Below are 21,276 nucleotides of genomic sequence, written 5' to 3' on the forward strand. Positions count from 1 at the left end.
GGGATTTTTGTGGATCCAAGCATTACTACAAAGCCAAATGTCGAAGACCCGGTTCAAGTTATGGAAGACCCAAATCAAAGTTTTGTAGTCTAGGCAATCGATGATGACCCATTTTCTGTAGATCTAGATCCAAGTTTTATTATAATACTTGAGAATTTTTTATAATTATTTGATAAATAAAGATAAATTTTATGTTTCAAAATTGGTTTGAATTTTCATTTAAATTGGAATTTCAATTTGAGTTTGAATCTCAAGTTAATTTGAATCTCAATTTGATTTGAATTTCATTATGGAATTTAATTTCAATTTGGAGTTGAATTTCAATTTGAGATTGAATTTAGATTGGATTTCAATTTGGACTTAATTTGGGGTAGAATTTGACTTTGGAATTAATTGGAACTAAATTAAGCTGATTTGATCCAAGAGGATGGGCCTCTCCTAGACCTTGGAATCCTTTATAGGGTGGACTCCATCTAGGCAAGCCCACCCAGGCGGGGGAAGGGGAGGGGGACATCCTCTCCTACCTTCCCAATCCAATTCATTTTAAAATAATTTTTATTTTAACTAATAAACCTAATTAGCTAATGTATTTCATAGTTTCTTAATTATTTTGGAATTCTAATTAGCTGATATTTTTTAAGTTACATTTAAATTAAAGGAAATTTAGATTTTTCTAAGACCTAAAAGAGGTTTCCATATGGGATTGGGAAACCCCATAAGAAGCTATAAAATAAGAGACTTTCAACCTCCTCCTACAACACCTCTCATAGTTTCTGTGTTCCTTTTTGAGGTCTCCTACTTTCCTATCTCCCTCCCGTCTCTCTTCTTTCTTCCTCCCATATGCCCTCCTTGGAGAAGAAGGGGTGGTGCATTCAAGGGTGATGCTCGCTTGACCCCGAGCTTGTGGAGACTTTAGAGAATCCTGAATCCCTTAATAGGAGAGCCCATAGACCAGCATTATTTCTGCTTCCTAGATGGTTATTCAGGATATAATCAAGTGGGCGTTCACCCCGAGGACCAAAAGAAGACGACGTTCACCTGCCCATATGGCACCTTTGCATTTAGAAAAATGTTGTTTGGGCTCTGCAATGCCCCAACAACATTTCAGCGGTGCATGATGGTGATCTTTTCTCATATGGTGGATGACGTCCTTAAGATTTTTATGGATGATTTTTTGGTGTATGGCTCTTCATTTGATGATTGTTTCCAAAAATTATCACGAGTGCTTAAACATTGTATGAAGACAAATCTCGCGCTTAGCTGGGAGAAGAGTCATTTTATGGTTCAGCAGAAGATTGTTCTTGGACATATTGTGTCCAAGAAAAAGATTAAGGTTGATAAGGCCAAAGTGAAGTCCATTATGAAATTATCTCCACCGACCTCATTACGGCAAGTGCGATCATTCATAGGGCATACGGGTTTCTATCGGTGGTTCATCCAAGATTTCAGCAAAATCTCGAGGTCGTTATGTAACCTGATGTCGAAAGACAAGCCGTTTGTTTTTTATGATGCCTGTCTGAAGGTATTTTTATCTTTGAAGGAGGCCCTGACCACAACTCCCATCCTACGTTCTCCTGATTGGTCAGTTCCATTTGAGATCATGTGTGATGCGAAAAAACCCACCGGTGTGCGTAGGAATGGATTTTCGACAAAAAGGTAGGTGATCTATACTCTACTTGTAAAACGGAATTCGTGGTACAAATTTCATGAATTTTTCACATCCATAGATCCTAAACAAACCCTCACACACGTGGGTTTGGCTTAGAGCTATCAAACCATGGAAAAAGAAGGGTTTTCCAAAGGAAAACCCTCTTTGAAAACATGATTTACTCAAAAAATTATCATATAATAATCCTCTTAATATTAATTAAAATTTATAAAATGTGTGAATCTTCCAAATGTAGCTTGATCATCGTAACCTCAGTGAGGGGTTACATCATGTTTGCAGCCCAACTACTTGGGCTGAGACAGCCTTGGTCATGCTCTTAAAAAAATGGCTTCAATCATGGTTTTTGTTAAGCAAGCATGAGCAAAAACAAAGTAAACCACAACAATAAGGATCACAACCAAAGAAAAACACATAATATACGTCGTTTGATCTATGACCTATGTCCATGGGCAAAGGAAACTAAAGTTCCACTATGATGAACAAAGAGGAGATACCGAGATGTTACACCACTCCCTCTTAAAACCCTTGAGAAAACCCAATACACCCAAAACTCTCATAAACCTCTCCAAGTATTGCACAATTTTCCAATTACGCAAGCAAACTCCTACTTACTAATTAAGAAAAATTGCAAACATTGGAAAAGTATGTACCACCACAAACCTCCAATTTTCTCCTAAATTATATTGAAACGAGTCATGGAGCAAAGCAGGTCCAGAATTCAAAGCACACATAACAGTTTGCAATAGGAAGAAGATCATCCAACTAATCTTTGTCCGTGTTGTGCAATTTGCAATCTTGTTTTTTCCAAGATGATCATGTGAATCTCAGCATGGAAATTGACACCCCTAGCCTAGATGTGAGTTTGAAAACACAAAGCTATAAATGAAAGCTTCTCTTTGGGCACTATGTGGGAGCCTTGCATTAAGATGGAAAAAACATTTTCATGTGTTGCAAAATATGATTTTGCAAAATGTGGCATTGAGGATGGAGTTAACTAAAAAAAATTCTCTTGTGAATGGTGTTGAAATGTCGTGTTGGGGATGTCAACTCCATTGGCTATACAATGTTTTGGCAACACCACTCTCCCAAACAAAAGAGAGAGGGATACAGAGCACTAGGAAAACCACAATACACTTTGACATTTCAAGCCACCCAAACCGAGCCTTAAAGTTGCATCTCTTTTTTTTAACTCAAAAATATAACCTCCATTGACATGACAGCGGAAGCTCAACTTTTAGGGTGCACATGATGCCAACATATCGCTAGTCTCATTATTCAAGACTAAGAATGAACTGACTGCATTCCATAGGGGTTATGTGCTTAAACTAGGGGTGGCAATCGGGTCGGGTTGGCGGGTCAGAATACCTCAACACGAACATGACTCATTTATTAAATGGGTCAGATGTAGCAAACACAAACACAAACACAACCCATTTATTAAACGGGTAACCCGACATGACACTGTTAACCCGTTTAATAAACGGGTCGGGTCGACACGACACGGCAACCCGTTTATTAAACGGGCCGACCCGATAACATAGACACGATAACCGCACCAGCGCACACCACCACTGGAGAGGAGAGGTCTCGGGCTCTCGGCTGCGGCTGGGTAGGAAGGAGTTAGGTGGGTGACTAAAGTGTAAAGTTAGAAGTTAGGGTTAGATAAGTTTATATATATATATATAAACGGGTTGTGGGTTGCTGGTTGACGGGTTCGTGTAAACGGGTTGACCCACCCGCCTAACCCGTTTATTAAATGGCTCAAACGGGTTGGCAGGTTGGCATACCCCTAACACGAACACGACCCGTTTAATAAACGGGTTAGGTGGGTCTACCTGTTTACGACACGAACCCTTTTAAGCCAAACCCTAACCCGGCTAAGAAGTGGGTTGGCGGGTCAGGTCAGATTTTGCCACCCCTAGCTTAAGCTATCACTATTTAGATCCATGCTGGTTTTGATATACTTTTCTGGCTTGAGATGGTGTTTAAGCTTGTTCGATACCATGTTATTAGTTATTGCAGTGAAAATTGCTATATTTGGACATTAATAGGCTTGAATATCGATTCAAAGCTTTGAAGTTATTGGAGCGTCTTAAGCCATAATATCATGCAGATAATTGTTAAGATGTCCAATCCAGGATCCAATCTAAGGTCCCGTTCAGCTCAAGAGTTAGTGTCAGAAAAGGATTTTAGAAACAATGAGGAAATTGGAAACCAATGGCCTTCTAAAATCAAGGAAGAAGATCCTACTAAAATTGTGAGACTTGTATCCCAAGCAAAAGAGGATTAGTTTAGCAATAATTCTAATCAAATTAGAAATTGTAAAATCATGGCTTGTACATTTCTTTTAAATAGTGAAAACCTATCTCGTGTGCGTGTGTGAGAGTGATAGGAAAAGTGGATGTAGGTTGAAAAACAAAACCACTATAAACCGTGTCTTGTGTGTGTGTGACTGAATTCCTTTCAATCTTCTCCCTTTGATCTTATTAAAAATCTATTCCCACTTGATATTTATTTCCAAAGAGGATAAATTTGGCTTTAGAGAGGTCAAAAGCTAACATCATGTACTTTTTTCTTTTGACAGAATAGATATTTTTTCCTTCTTTAAATCAATTACGTTTTATTAGAAACATTTAGCAAATTAAAAATAGATCCATCAAATTGATAATTAAATTTTTTATAAGAGAGAGAGCGATAATGTATGCTTTGTTTTGTTTTTGGTCGCTCACTTTATGTTTGTGTTATCCTTTTTTTGTTGATGTGGAATCCCTTTGCCTTTTTTTGTTGATGTGGAATCCCTTTGCCTTTTTTTGCATTTTTCTTCTCTGAATAAGTGTCTATCTATTTTAATTTGTTTAGCTTGTTTTTTCCTTTCCTTGTGATTGTTCCTTCCTCTTATTTTATGTTAATTGGTTTCCTGGGATGTGCGGGCGACTTTAAGCAGTCTCTTGATGGATTGTGCAGCTGAACCTTCTGATTAAAATAATTGTTGTGTCAGTATTTTGTTTTCCAAAAGTAAAATTACAAGTATTCCTGCATTTAAAATTTTCAGATATTTGCTGCAATCTAAATGAATCATGTTGATGGATCATGACTGTCCCAATGGAAGACTCTTCTGCCATTATGCCACGAGAGCTTGCTCAACATCTGAATAACAAGGTTTGTTCATATTATCTTTCTAAGGAAGAGTTAAATCATCAGTCCAGCCCTCTTTTAATATTTTTATTTTGAAATCAGCTTATCATGCTTTCAAATTTGTAATTTTCTTGCTCAAAGTCCTTATGGACTACGGTAGCTGTCTGAATTTTTATCCTAGCATTTTGTTCCAGTTCTTTTGGATTTTTTGTTCCCATTCTTGTGCCACTATCTTTGAGTAAAGGGTGGTTGATTTCCTCTTTTTCTTTCTTTAATTGTGATTATTGTGGAGGAAGCCTTTGTTTGTATATGATACTTTTTACTATTTAGGTGGTATTTGCATATTTTTAATCTTTTTCATTTATTAAAATGTGTTGGTATCGCTCCAATTGTAAGGCATCATTGCCTTTGCAGCAATTGGTATTCTGTTCAAAGGTTGTAACGCTTTTTGTTAGAATATAGAAATTAAAAATATTATGGTTTATTATGTTCATAAGTTTTATCCCAAGTTACATGAGGGGTTAAAAAGTATATAGTTTTTAAGCTTAGTTTCTTTCTCCAAGACATATCACATTTTAGAAGTATGGATCTTTTATTTTTAGATGGTATTCATTTACAGAAGGAATTGCATTTCATTGGAAAAATGAATTTTTGCCAATAGGCAAAGTTTTAGTTTGGGATTCACCATAGAATGATAGATGCAAAGGGATGGTTTATTGGGTTGTTTTGGTTATTTTATGTGATTGTCAACTGATAATGAATGATAGACTTTCTGAATGTCAGTTTTGGTTGTTTATTCATTGTTTTTGGGGTGATGTTTTTCTCTCAGAAAACAAAGTCTTTCTTATTACAGGCATATCATTGACATGGTTGTGCTGCAGGATATGGATTAAGTATGGTGAGGATGAGCAATGTGACAAACCAGAGCTTGTTTAGTTAAACAAAAAGTTTTTTCCATAATCGTCCCTCCTTATAAGGCAACCCCAAAACCGTCCTTCCCTTATCCCATATCTCAAAATCATCCTTCCCTTTTTGCCAACCATGGCAAGAACCATCCTCAAGATAGCTAGACATGACATAATGGAAGAGTGCATTTATCCTAACGTTTCAAAATGTAAGGATGATTTTGAAAAATCAAATAAGGTAGGGATGTTTTTTGGTATCATCCATAAGGTAGGGATGATTATGAAAAAAAACACTTAAACAAACTAAGTCCAAGCCTAAGTTTCCGCTTATAAAGGACTTGGTATGCACGTTCAGCAGTATCTGTCACTGAATGTATACATTTTATATACCCAGCACAAACAGAAACAAAAAAAAGGTATACTGGCTAATCTGTGTGGCTTACATTTGAGAATCTTTTTTTCTGTACACTTCATTTTTTTTTCATGAAAAGCTAGCTTGAGTTTAACTGAGCCTGGTACAATCTGTATGGATCCAAGTTTAAATTGTCCAGGCTAGCTCATCTTGGCCTGTGTCGGCCATGGAATTGGTTATGTACTCCATAAGGGGATGTTGTTCTCTCCAACATGACTTTGCTGATTGCATGTCACCCAGAGATGAGTCGATTTGACCTACTTTTTGCTGATTGCATCTTACAATTCAGTCTCTTGGATAGAATGCCCAAGTCTCTTGTTTGAATGATCCAAATTTTTGTGCCTTTAGAAGTATCAGCGGCATTGGTCAGGCTGCTAGTGAAATAAAAAAAGACGCATTGTGATATATATGCAAGATTTTATTGGTACATAGAAGATCATTCTCTAGTGAGACAAAAATAAAGGTATAATTCTTATGTTTGTATTGCTGAAGTGACAAACACTACAATGGCCTTTAATTTGTCAAATACAGAAATTGCTTGGGCAGTCTGTTTCTTCTTTGTATGATCTTGACTCATGGCTCTCATATAGTGAGCAGTCAGGTGCACTGGAAGTCCCCTATGAACCCTTTTGAATTTGACCCTTTTGTGTTGGGATTTGTGAGCTCATGAATCAGAGTTTTTACTTTTTTTAGCAATTTTTAATTCATCAATGTTATCCTTTTCAGATGCCTTGTTGTTTTTAGCAAGAACTGGTCTGTTTGAGCATTTGAATGTTCATGAACTTTGACAAAGCACTGACAGGGGAGAACATTGTAACTTTAGCTAATTGGTTTTGTGGTTAGGAAGTAACCGTGAACATGACATTGGAGAGATTTTTAGTTGCCTTCACACCCATCATTTGCATTGGTGGTTCAGAACTCTGTCTCAATATGGCAAAGAGATAGATGGCTAGGGCAAGATCTTAAATTGATAGCAAAGCATAGGTTAAGTTAACAGGGCAATTTTTTAGTTTTATATCATTTTCTTTCTTTTGGGAATGATTCCTTTTCGACCTGAATTTTTTTCACTTTCCTTGTCAAGTTATTAATCAGCTTTTTCCTTCTTCAAAGAAGAAATAAAATAAGGTTGGAAACACTTCATGCTAAAGAGAGAGCCAAATGGTCTAGCATGAGAATTTTTAAAAAGATGTCTCCATATATGAGTGAGATTATGTTCTATGCTACGAGTTACATTGCAATGCTCATTCTTGTTAAGTGTATACATGATATCTAATTGTTCTGCCTGCTGCTGTTCTATAATACTAGTGCATCTTTGCAAATTGCCATCTCCTAGGGCAGGGTGAGTTTGGTTAGTGGTGTTGCACACATTGTTGACTAAGTCAATCTTTAAAAGATAGACCTTTCATGAATTAGTTGGTAAACTATTTATTACAGTTTGGGGATTATGATAAGCTTTTCCATCTCCATGATTTATGAACATGTAAAAAAACCTTTGGCTGGTTCGTGAAAGCAATATATTGGGTACTGCAAGGTCAACCAAGTTAGGCCTTGCTTGATAATACTTACACTTCTGGTTGTTTAGATGGATTAGTCTTCATTAGAAATAGTGTAGGTATGTTCTTAGCTCTCAATGTTCTTGTTTGTCCCTTATTTGCTTTTACTATTTTTAACACTACCTTTCCCTCTTTTTATCCAAAAAAAAGGGATGTCAAAGAAAAGAATTTGGCTGTGTGATTAATCTGTAGTGGATCAGTGTACAAATGAATGTCTTAGTTCCGAGTGGCTCCAAAGTTGTGGCAGATTTAGTGGTGGCATAGAAATGTGCAATCATGCAGCAACTTGTAGCCATCCTTCCCACAAGGTGAGATGGGAATGTTTGACCCTTCATAGAATACAATGCTTCAGTTTGGCATGCTAGCTTGCCCTTTCCCTGTACTGTGAAGAATATGTTGGTTTGTGAGTTCAATGTTTGTGCCTTTGGGGCCCATTTCATTGCACGGATAACAACGTCCATGGGTCGCTGCTGTCAACGCTCCACGCCCCTGACACAAACATTGAATGTGCAAGATGCCTGGAACCCGATGTTCTGCGTGTCCAGCAGGACAGTTTTTAGGTGTCTCGTGGTGTTCCACCCCTCTCCTTGGAGCAGTGGTGTCAAGAACACTTGGGACAAAAAACTCAACTTGCCCAGGACACCTTTGTGCCCGGCCAGCAATGACTAGACAGGACTGTTCTTTGAGGAACACATACATTAGTTTTGCAAGGTTTGGAGTCTTTTGAGCTGAAGAACCAAAGTTTCTTTGCATTTTGAGAGTTTTCCCTCTAGCCAGTGTTGGAAGAGCGGATTTCTCCTCTGATGTGACTCTCACATATAACTCTCATGCATCTTTTAGGTAAATCGTAGTTGTAATAGAGGTCAAAGAATAGTCTTGCGATTTTACACTCTAATTAATTTTCTTGATTTCCACATTATGAAGATTATTCATGAGGCAGATAGAACATGACTAAGCACTTAACATGTGAATTTCGCCAGACCTATTAGTCAATGGATCTTATGTATGCCTGATTTCTTTTGCTGAATTTTCTTGGTTAAGAAGCTAGCACTTTCTGGCAAATTCACCTTATAGGAAGTTTGACCTAGGACAGTAGTCATAAGCGTTGTATGATGTGCTGATAACTTCCAAGTCATGCTTGAAGAGGAAGGGTACTTTTCTAGATGAATCTCTTGTATGTATGCTTTGTATACTTTATTTGTCTTCTTCTAATGTGAAGCAGACAAGGGATATCTCAGCACAAAACAGCTTAAGGTGTTAGCAGGCAGTAAAACTTCTTTGGGTCCATATGGATTGGAAAATATAACTCAAGGGTTTTCCTTCTCCTAGTTTTATAGCCTTTAAATCCCATCAGTCGTTTTATGTGGCTAGGAATCCCAACTTTATCACAAATGATGGAAAGTGGTGGAATTTTCTGTCCATTTATTAAAAAATGACATATGCCTGTTGATATGAAGTATTACATAACAGGGGTACTATGAACATGAGTTGTCATACTTCCATGCATGGTGGTTCTAGTGATAGTAGATTCTCCACAAGTCATATAGCTCCCTTGATATGTGGCATCTAGGGAGTAGGGCATAAACATAAAGGCTGTTCATCAGCCTTATGGGAGCTCATTACTTTGGGAAGATAACACCAAATATTGCTGATGTCCTTTGCAGGCATTCCTTTAAATGCAGTTTCATGACTTCTGTTCATTATGCATAGTTTACTTTTGTAACATAATTAAACCTCAGACTTGTGCCGAGTATTTGGAGGCCGCTTTTTCACCTTTGTTGGATGTACCATTTCCAGAACATATACTACTTTAAGCTTGAAATCCTAGTTCAAAGTTAGCACTCAAATGAGAGCAATGTTTTTCCTCCTCACAAATCCAGAATAAGTTGCATGATAAATATCATTTCTCTTGCACATGTTATTATACTTTTTCTTCCTTTCTTCTCTAAACTTTTTTTTTTTACAGAATGATGAGTTCGAAAAGAAACTTAGGAAGTCAGCTCGCTCAAAGATCCCATCGGATCCCATAAAATGGTGGCAGATGCGCCAGAACTATGAATCAATCCTTCTTGCAGATTGTCATTTTTCTGAACCTCATGATATAGAGCATGCATTGTGGCAGTTGCATTATAGATGCATTGAGAAATTTCGAGCTCGCCTGCGTATTGATTCTTCGGCAACTGTTGGAACTATTCAGGCACATAGCGGTGAAGCTTATGTTCAACGTGAATCGAGAAATGAAATTTGTTCCTTTTTCAAAAGCTTCCTTACTGAGGCCACTGGTTTTTATCATGATCTGATTCTTAAGATCAAGTCAAAATATGGGCTTTCATTGGATCATTTATCTGATAGTGTTGATGGTGAGATTACTTTAGCAAGGATGAGAAGAGGTCTGTGGACAAGAAGAAAGGTCTTATGTCCTGTCATCGATGTCTTATAAACTTGGGTGATCTTGCTCGGTATAGAGAACTTTATAGAGAAGGAAATTTAGGCCGCCGGAATTATGCAGTTGCATCTAGTTACTATATGCAGGCTGCTTCTTTGTGTCCTAGGAGTGGCAACCCTCATCATCAGGTCTTTTTCTCGTCTCATTTGATTGCACACCTGCACCCACATGTAGACACATGCATGCACTTGTGTGCTCGTTTCATGTTTCCAGTTTTGGTACATGATTATCAAATGTGGTTATTTATTTTTCAGCTTGCTATTTTGGCTTCATATTTGAGAGAGGATTCGGTTATTTATATATAAAAAGCTTATTTCCGAAGTCTTGCTGTTGAAAGCCCTTGCTCAACAGCAAGGGACAACCTCGTTATTTTGTTTGAGAAGGTATTACTCTCTAGATTTTTTACTAGTAGGCATCTTATTTGTATTTTGTTTTGAGTGCATGTTAAATACATCCTGCAGTAGTTAATTGCTTCTAGGCAGTCATATGTTACCAATTCTTTGTGTTGATTCATATACTGTAGATCTCTTGCCTATTTGTGGTTCTTGGCCAATGGATTTTTGAAGTTTCTCCTCTAGTTTAGATTATCATGTCATGATTAAAATTTTAATAGAGCCCGCTATTGCATGTGTCTAACACAGGAAGTTTTCTGTTTTGTTCACAGAACCATCAAAGTTACTCTCGGCTTCCATCAGATGCCAAATCATCTTCGGTCAAGATGGTCAATGTTAGAGCATCCGGGAGAGGAAGAGGTAGAGGAGGAACACGGCTTTGGCCTAGAGATAACAGGAGGGAAGGCTCCAGTTATAAGGACAAAACAGTTGGCAGTTCAAATACATGTAAAAACTTCTGCATTCAGTTTGTGAGACTAAATGGGATTCTTTTCACACGTACTAGGTATTACTCTTCGTTACGTTTCAGAACATATTGTTTACTTTTTGGTTTGCTTTCTTGGTAACACACCTTTTTGGTTTGTAACACTTTTTTCCTCCCAGTCTTCAAACATTTCCAGAAGTTTTTTCATCAGTAATCAATCTACATGTGCTGCTTTCATCTGCTGGGGCTGAGGAAGAGCTGAACTTTGGTTCAGATATTACTGAGAATGCGCTTGTAGTTGTTTGGCTTATTGCTATTCTAATTTTTACTGTTCACAATGCGAATAGAGATACTGAAGGGCAGTCATATGATGAGATCTTGCAATGTTCTCTTCTGCTCCAGATGCATTTGTTTCAACTTTTGAGTTTGTAGGGTATATTTTGTAACGACCCCAACCGACCTTCGAAAAATGCAGAATTTTTTTTTAAACAATTGCGAAAAACATCCTAAGGACCTGATTAATATTCACAACTCAATCAACCATTTCAGACATAAAATAAATTTAAACCATGAACTGAAATTTCATTTACTTAATCAAATAATATCAATAAAGTTTCAAATAGTTTCAAAATCAATCTAGCTATCCAGTGTACGTCAGACACCGGGCCATTAGGCCATAATCCTTGTGTCCTTTAACCAGCCAATCCCTTCATCACAGAGTCTCAGTACCTAAAAAATATTTTTAGAAATCGGGTAAGAATCGAAGTCCTCGTTCGAAACCTCTAAATTCCTAACAGTAAGAAAATAAAATAAAATAAATTAAACACAAGTTTAAGAGGATTCACAAATAACATATCATCAGAACAAACTTATCATCTAAACAGTTCAAACAAGCAAATAAAAATTTCATATTAAATTAAATATTTAAAGATGAATGAATTGGTGCAACATGCATGAATATCTATTAAGTTCATTAATCAATATTTTCTTTTGCATGCATGTCTCTACTCAATGCACATCCAATTTTAAAAATAGTATATGAGGGTTGTTAAGCAAATGAACATTAAAAATTGGATGTGCATTAAGTAGTGACATGCATGCAAAAGAAAATATCGATTAATGAACTTAAAAGATATTCATGCATGTTGCACAAATTCATGCATTTTTAAATGTTTAATTTAGCATGCAATTTCTATTTGCTTGTTTGAACTGCTTAGGTGGTAAGTTTGTTCTGATAATATGTTGTGAATTCTTTTAAACTTGTGCTTGATTTACTTTATGGTATTTTTTTACTATTGAGAATTTAGATGGTCTCGTACGAGGATTTCGGTTCTTACCTGATTTTTAAAAATATTTTTTAAATATTGAGGCTTCGTGATTAAGGAACTAGCTAGCCGGAGGACATGAGGATTATGGTTTGGTGGCCTGGGGTCTAACATTCACTGGATAACTAGATTTGATTTTGAAACTATTTGGAACTTTATTGACTTGATTAAGTAAATGAAATTTTAGTTCATGGTTTAAATTTATTCTAAATGATTAATTGGATTGTGAATATTAAATCTGTAATATGTCCCAGGTCCTTGAATTTTTTTTCGCAATTGTTTAAAACAAAAATCTCCATTTTTCGGGGTTGTTACATATTTTGAAGAGATGTGTCCAGTTAAAAGATATCTCTTCAAGTTACCTTTTGCTTATTGTTTTGGTTTTTATCGAGTGGGTGGCATGTCATTTGGACATAGCTGGTGGCATTGATGTCGAGCTATATCATTTAACTGGAGGCAGTGTATTTCCTTCTTGAATAAGCTTGTGGTGAATGGTGTTGTTCCTGTAGATGCTTGTGGTGAATGGTGTTGTTCCTGTAGATGACAGTGACAATGATGCCTACTTTTATGATACGAGTGCCTATGATGAAAATCAACCAGGTGGTCGTGTTGCCTTGTCTGAAGATTTTGAACTCAGATGATTTCTATCTCTTTAACCTGCCCAACTTATACTAAATTTCTCAAAGAAGCATTTGTTGGATTTAGAAATCCACTGAAAACCAAATATGACCGATTTACATGCTCTCGTTAAACTGTTGAAACGAAACCGGAAACCAAACTTAAAGAGGAAGCGTACTTGAATCCATTGGCGCTCCGATAAATCGTTGACAGTATGATATTTCAGAACCTGCATATCTGATCATTTTCCTTTCTCTAGATCTAATGAGAGAGGGACTGAATTCTCTATCTGATAATGGGGAGTCTGAAGAGGGAGGGCCTTTATATAAGGTTTGGGAACCATAACCTAATGTATTTAGGAGTTTGCCTCCAATTCATCCCATTACAGAATTATAGACAGGGCAGGTCTCTCCATATAGTGTACCGTATCATATGAGATACCACAGGGCCCATCTGGATTAGATCACATAAATTGGACCTAAACCTAAGATAGTTTTGCAATATGTGGTTCAACGTATGTAGGCTCACATAATTTTCTAACAATCTCCCACTTGGGCCACATACGTAACTTTATAATCACACATTGTAACCTTATGAGCTCAAAAATATTGTCTTATCAATTGATATCTCTATCAATCTAGTCCATTGATCATGTCAACATAAAACCAAAACGGTCTTTATTACAAATAACGTAATTGGACCTATCAATGATCACGTATATCGACATAACCAAATGACATGGATCAAATATGGATGTGAAGCATGGAAATTACATGCAATGTGATCAAACATGACTATTTTTAATTGGTCCTACTAAAAACTTTAGTGAGATCACAACATAATGAGTACAGAATGAACCTGAAACTTTAACTTTATACCAAAGTGGCAAAAAAAAAATTATTATATCATAGAACGTTCAAATACAAACTCCCACTAAACCAGCATATCATAAAATGATAAAATACTCATGCGAGCAGTATGCTCGTGAAAGACCTTAGGTGGCAAACCTTTAGTAAGCAGATCCGCAATCATGGAGTTTGTGCCAATATGTTCTATCAATATTTGACCATTCTGCACTCTTTCTTTAACAACAAGGAAGTTAATGTCAATATGCTTTGACTTCAAAGAACTCCTATTGTTATTGGAATATAGCACTGTTGAATTATTGTCACAAAATAACTTTAGCAATCTTTCAACATTATCCAAAATCCTCAGCCCTGTGACAAAATTACGTAGCCATATCCCATGGTTGGATGCCTCATAACAAGCTACAAATTCTGCTGTCATGGTGGAAGAAGCAATGAGTGTTTGCTTGGCACTCTTCTAGGAAATAGCTCTCCCGACCAACAGAAAAATATAGCCTGACGTAGATCTGCGATTTTATTGGCATCCCGCAAAGTCAGAATCAGAATACCCAATGATCTCCAACTGATCTGACTTTCTGTATGTGAGCATGTAACCTTTTGTTCTTTGCAAATACTCCATAACTCTTTTGGTTGCTTTTCAATGATCCATACATGAATTACTAAGATATATGCCTAACATCCTAACAATGTATGCTAAATTCGAATGCGTACATACTTGAGCATGCATAAGACTCTTCACAACAGATGCATAAGAAATCTGTTTCATAACCTTAATTTCAGACTGGTGTTTGAGACACTGAGCGAGACTAAACTTGTCACTTTTAGCAACGGAAGTATCCCCTAGTTTGCAATCCTTCATTTCGATATAACTCTTTTATGATAATCCAAGAATACCCCGAGAACGATCTCGATGTATCTGGATCCCTAATACAAAAAAGGTGTCCCCAATATCTTTTATTTCAAATTTCTTTGTCAGAAATCTCTTGGTTTCATGCAGTATGCCTATATCATTACTGGCATGCAATATGTCATCCACATACAAAACTAGAAAAATAAATTTACTCTCACTGAACTTATGGTATTTGCATTTATCAATCACATTCATCTCAAAACCAAACGAGAGGACAACTTGATAAAATTTATGATACCACTGACGGGAAGCTTGCTTAAGTCTATAGATGAATTTTTTTAGTTTGCAAACCATTTTCTTGGCATCGCCTGAGACAAAATATTCTGGTTGGACTATGTATATTGTCTCCTTGATGTTCTTATTAAGGAATGTAATCTTAACATCCATCTGATATAGCTCTAAGTCATAATGAGCCACAAGTGCCATCATAATCCTGAAAGAGTCTTTCGTAGAAATCGGAGAGAAAGTCTTTATGTAGTCAATATCTTCTCTTTGAGTAAACCCTTTTGCAATAAGACTGGGTCTTATATCTTTTCACATTACCCTTTGAATCCTTTTTTGTTTTAAATATCTATTTGCAACCAATGGGTTTCACACCTTCAGGTAATGGGACAAGATCCCACACGTCATTGTCTCTCATGGATTTAATTTTCTCATGCATTGCTTTAATCCACTTTTGAGAGTTAAAACTTTGGGTGGCTTGATGAAGGTTGATTGGATCGTCTTTCATTAGGCCAGTATCACCATCATGTTCTTGTAAAAAGACAATATAATCATCTGAAATTGCCCTTCTTATCTTTCTAGTGGATTTTCTTAGTGGCACCGGTTCTTGAGGTGTTTCTTGAGGTTGTTAAGTTTGAACTCCAGGAATAAAAGCTTAATTTTGGATAGGGACATCTAAAGCATTACCTTGATCTGAATTTGTGGGAACAATGTCAGGAATGAAAATCTAATCATTATGATCCATAACTGTAGGAAGAGAAAGAGACTTTTTTTCAAAAGCAATGTCTTTTACTTTATCAATCCCCCTAAACTCAGCACCCTCAAAGAAACAAACGTTTTTCGTTTTGAAAAAGTACTTATTCGCAAGGTCATAAAACTTATAGCCCCTAGAGATTTCAGAATACCTAACAAAATAGCAGCTAATCGTTCTGGAATCCTGTTTTTTTTTCATATGGCTTGTACGGCCTAGCCTCAGTTGGACATCCCCAAATATGAAAATGTTTCAAAGTAGGCTTTCGGCATGTCCACAATTCATATGGGGTCTTGGTTACTGCTTTAGAGGGTACCCTGTTCAAAACATTGGCTGCAGTCTTTAATGCTTCTCTCAAGAGAGACTCTGGTAAGGTAGAATGAGAAATCATACTCCTTACCATATCCTTAAGAGTCATGCTTCGTCTTTCAGCAACATCATTCATGATAGGGGTGTCTCACATGGTATACTGAAGGCCGATCCCACATTTTTCTAGGAATTTAGCAAAATGTCCTAGACATTGTTCACCTGATCCATCATATATTCCATAGTACTCACCACCACGGTCAGATCTGATGGCCTTAATTCTTTTTTCAAGTTAGTTTTCAACTTTGGCCTTATAGGATTTGAACACATCTAGGGACTAAGACTTTTCATGAATTAAATACAGGTACTCATAACGATAATAGTCATCTATAAACGTAATAAAATATTATTGACCATTCTAAGAAGCCGTAGGGAAGGGTCCACAAATATCTATATGGATAAGTTCTAAGACATTTGTTCTCCTTTCGGCACCTAATTTTCTTATATTTGTTTGTTTCTCTTTTATACACTCAACACAAACCTGAAAGTCAGTGAAATCAAGGGAATCAAAAATCTCATTTAACACAAGCCTTTCAATTCTTTGTTTAGAAATATGACGTAAGCGCTTATGTCATAACAAAGCAGAATTCTCATTTATCAATTTTTATTTGTACCACGAGAACTTAATTACAAGATTTCATTAAGGCAATAATATCAACTATAGATAAAGAACCAGTCCCAATAAGATTTGAATCAAGAAACGATTTAAATTCATTATTTCTAAATAAACAAGAATAACTGTATTTGTATAAAATGAAAATAGAAACAAAATTCTACCTAAAAGACGGCACAATAAATATTTCTTTCAAATCTAAATAATTTTCAGTATTTAAAAGTAACCTAAAAGTTTCTATTGCCTCGACTTAAACTGTTTTGCCATCGCCCACATAGATAAATCTTTCAGCATTAATTATCGGTCGGCAACCCTGTATAGACACACTTATGTGAGTGGTAGTACCAGAATCCATCTATCAAGTGTGTTCGGGCACAGAAGTCAAATTAACTTCAGAACAAACCAAAGTAAGGAGTGTACCTTTCTTCTCACGTCAGGCACGATACTTGGTACAATCCTTCTTCATGTGACCCTCCCCTTTGCAAAAGAAACAACTAGACTTTGGGTCCTGATGTCTTTTCTGTTTCTTCTGCGATTGAGGATCAACTAAAACTTCCTTAGTCATTTTTTTTTCTTAAACATGTCCTTAGAGGTTACTGCCAAATGAAAACTCGCAGTCTTCTCTTGCTTTATCCTATCCTCTTCTTGCACATAGTGTGAAATGAGCTCATTTTTCTTTCTGACAGTTATAACTGACCTTAAACTGGTTGTACTGTGCAGGAAGGGATATCAAAACCAAGTGCACGAGTAAGTCCTCAGACAACTCTAACCTTGGTGCCTTGAGTTTTGAAGTAAGATGAGACATCTCCATGATATACTCCTGAATGTTTCCTTTGCCCTTATACCTCATTGAGACAAGACTCGAAAGAAGAGTACTTGTCTCAGCCTTTTCATTTTTTACAAAACATATTTTTATTTCTTTAAGGAAACATTTGGCATTTGTCTCTTCGAACATGGTGCCATTGAAGGATTCAAGAATTGCACATTTCATGATCACGAGACTCATGCAATTACATCGATCCCACCGCTCGAAGTTCTTTTTATCCTCAGTAGAACTCCTATCCGTAAGAGCAGGTGGTTGATCTTCTCATACTGCAAGATCTAGATTTATACATCCAAGCACAATCATAACATCTTTTCAGTTCTTGAAATTGAAACCACTCAAAACAGGGATGGAATTAATGTTTGTAGATATCATAGAAGAAGATGTATTAACTGAATAAAGAACAAACAAACTCACGATTAACATACATTGCTCACATGCAATAACATAAAATAACATATTTAAACAGTGGTAAACCTCATCACAAGATACCCAGCACAACATTGACACTTAGTCTTTGGACAGAAGTGTCAACTTGTAAGTGGTACTCTCAATACAATCATCAAAACATGGATAATCGGTCTTGTCAAATAATGAGTCTTTCTTTAGACCGACTCGTTATTCACATAGAAATCCAAACAATTGTCCCATATTTATTATTGAAAGTATATATTTGGGCTCGGCCAAATAGTAATTTTTTTTTGGTTGATCACTATTCGCATGAACCGCAAACATATAAACATCGTAATATTTCAAAATGAAATAACCTACACAACATAGGTTACTTTAGCAACATATTGATTCGATTAATTCAATTTAAAATATTAGACCCAAAATAATACCAAGGTTCAAATATGTCAATAGATACACATGAACAATAAGACAAGCATAATAACATACATGGGCCAAAATGTAATCGAATATCGACCCACCAAAGTAACCCGTGATGCATGCCAAATAGCCCTATAAAATCCTTAATTTTTTTTATAAGGCATAACGCACAGGTCCAGCCGAACCCGGGTACAGACTTGCACTGTCGGGTTGAGTCCAACCAAACCTGACCCATAAAACGATGCAGCTTGACCCAGTTCAGTCCCCCAAAACCAAATGGGGACTGAACCGGTCATGTGCCCCATGATCGAACACGACCTGAGCCGGTCTGATCCGACTAGTAACCGAACTCGGTTCAGGTCACCAAAGGAGGCCTCTACCCAGTAATGTACAGGACCGAATCGGCCCTGGCCCGACTGAGCCGACTGAAGAGGATGCCAAATCGGCCCTGGCCCGGCTGAGCCGGCCGAAGAGGGCGTTGAACTGGTCCTGGCCCGGCTGAAGAGGGCGCAACAAATCGGCCTTGGCCTGGCTGACCCGGCTGAATCATCTTGGCAGTCTGAGTCGGCTAATGGGCGTCGAACCGGCCTGAAGGTCATTTCGCCTGGTTCAACTCATATGCCTCATCCTGAGTGGATAACAGTGTGATTCGTCAGAATCCAATAAGGCCCTAATGAATCACTGAAAACGTCGGCGGGGTGCCAAATCTGACCGCAATAGCAGCCGACATGCGAAGATCATCGACGCTGGCCGAATCTGGCCCAGATGTTGACAGACCCAAAAGACTAGATGTCATTCATCATTTGTCGTCCAACGAACAGAAAAAAAGAGGGGAGAACTCCGTCGCCCACCGTTCGACGACCAGAACAAAAGTGGCGACCCTCCCATCCTCTAGCGATGGCGTCAACAGGGCACTCCATCGTTGGACATCCTGATGAGGGTCGTCGTCTGCTGCTCGATGAATCGAGCAGCCAACGACACCTCCTGTCGTCCGGTGACCAAAAAAAATGAGGGAGGGTCGAACACCCCTCCCGCATGCTCTGAAATATTATGTTGAGCTCGATTGTGCGGTCACCTGAGTCGTCCAGTGATCGTAGTAGGCAGATGCCTATTCGACAATCAGACCGAGCGTACACTCGAATGGTAGTAAAAAAAGGGGCAAGCCCTGCACCACTCGACGGTAGACCGTCGATCAGAAAAAAAAATGCGGAACGCCCAAATGGCCCTCCCGCCTGATCGGCAGAGATAGGATGAGCCCGATGGCTATCCTGTCCGACAAACCAAATGGGAACAGAACCCCATGCCGCCCGACGGTGATCTGCAACCACAATGGATCATCGTAAAAAAAAAATTAAGAAAAAACAAATTATATATGAAATCGCAATTTTTCAACGATTTAACAGGAACATGCGCTCTAATACCAATTGTTGGATTTAGAAATCCACTGAAAACTAATTATGACCGATTTACATGCTCTCGTTAAACCATTCAAACGAAATCGGAAACCAAATTTGATGTGGAAGCGTACCTCAATCCATTAGTGTTTCGGTAGATCGTTGACGGTATGATCTTTCAGAACTTGTATATCTGACCATTTTCCTTTCTCTAGACCTAATGAGAGCGAGACTGAATTCTTTGTCTGATAATGGGGAGTATGAAGAGGGAGGGCTTTTATATAAGGTTTGGGGACAATAACCTAACGTATTTAGGAGTTTGTCTCCAATTCAACCCATTACAAAATTGTAGATAGGGTAGGTCTCTTCATATAGTGCACCATACCATATGAGATACCACAGGGCCCATCTAGATTAGATCACATAAACCGGGCGTAAACCTAAGACAGTTTTACAATGTGTGGTTCAATGTATGTATGCCCACACGATATTCTAAAAGCATTCTCATGTTAGCATTGGCACTGATAAAGCAAAAGTTGCTCGTGTTCGGAGGATCCTAGCTGTTGGGAGGGCTGTCATGAGTGTGGCACAAGTTGACCAGGAGGGTGCTTATTTTGATTATAAGACGAACAGATTTGCTATTGGTACTGAGCCACAGAACCCTGAAGTGAGTCCTACAAGCTTCTCAGATACATCCAAGCCTGGCGATATGGAACGGATTGTTGACAACATTAAGGTCTTACCAGTGTCTGCATCCAACAGCCAGTTGATTATGGAAGTAGAAGAAGAGGATGAGGTAATTGTTTTCAAGCCCACGGTAGCTGAAATGAGTTCCATAAAAGCTTTTATTGGTGATGATCAGTTGTCTGCTGAGCTTTCTTTGAAAGGTGGCTTGGGAACTAGTGTTCCTACCCAAACTTTGATGCAGAAACCTTATAATATTGATGTAAGTCCCTCCTCAGCCTCTAGGAGTTCTATTGAAGGCCAAGTACAGCAATTTAGTTCTACTACTGCAACATCATGGCTTTTGGAACCACAATCATCTTTGGTTAATATGATGGCAAACCTTGGAGTTGGTGGAAATGGATTGTCAGATGGTATGGGATCCTTGTATCCAGTGCCTTTTCTCCCTCCCCTATTGGAGAATTTGTATGCAACAAGCCAGTTTGTGAATCCGCATAAAGCTTCAGAAATTATGATACCATCTGAATTAGATATTATCATGCCCCCATCAGCAATTCTGTTGGTTTAGCCTCCCAAGCATCAACCTTTACAACAATTTCCAATAAAAGTCCTGCGAGCCGGCCTGTGTGACACATTGGGCCACCATTTGGGTTTGGTCCAGTGCTGCCAAAATAGCAATGAAGCCGAGAATGAATTTTCTGGGAATGGTGAACATCTTTTGTTGGATGACTATAGCTGGCTTGATGGCTACAGGCTGTCATCGGCAAAAGACAATGAACTGAATGGACTGGGACAAAAAAACCATGCATACTTTTATCCTGCTGATAATAGCAATGAGAATGCCCTAACTGGTTTTCCTTTCCCTGGCAAGCAACTTCCTAACATGCAGGTTGAGATGTTAAAGCAAACAAAAACAGCAGTCTTATCAACTTCTTGA

The 21,276-nt window shown here is 37.8% G+C and overlaps 1 protein-coding gene across 1 annotated transcript; it reads left to right on the forward strand.

Moving 5' to 3' along the window:
• The first annotated feature begins 19,158 nt into the window (after positions 1 to 19,158).
• On the forward strand, positions 19,159 to 21,276 carry LOC149837441 (uncharacterized). Its single transcript, XM_090008039.1, has 3 exons — positions 19,159 to 19,255; positions 20,186 to 20,897; positions 21,075 to 21,276. Exons 1-3 carry the CDS (start codon positions 19,159 to 19,161, stop codon positions 21,274 to 21,276), a joined length of 1,011 nt encoding a protein of 336 aa, XP_089864165.1.

Source organism: Nuphar pumila, chromosome 5, assembly GCF_984573655.1.
Source record: "Nuphar pumila chromosome 5, dmNupPumi1.hap1.1, whole genome shotgun sequence".
NCBI lineage: Eukaryota > Viridiplantae > Streptophyta > Magnoliopsida > Nymphaeales > Nymphaeaceae > Nuphar > Nuphar pumila.

What these genes read in the sequence shown, in the direction of transcription:
- LOC149837441 (XM_090008039.1), top strand. Translation starts at nt 19,159, where the DNA reads ATGGCGTCAACAGGGCACTCCATCGTTGGACATCCTGATGAGGGTCGT. An exon ending in ACGACACCTCCTGTCGTCCG is followed by an intron (nt 19,256 to 20,185) that starts GTGACCAAAAAA and finishes GCACTGATAAAG; the next exon opens with CAAAAGTTGCTCGTGTTCGG. An exon ending in ATGCCCCCATCAGCAATTCT is followed by an intron (nt 20,898 to 21,074) that starts GTTGGTTTAGCC and finishes GGATGACTATAG; the next exon opens with CTGGCTTGATGGCTACAGGC.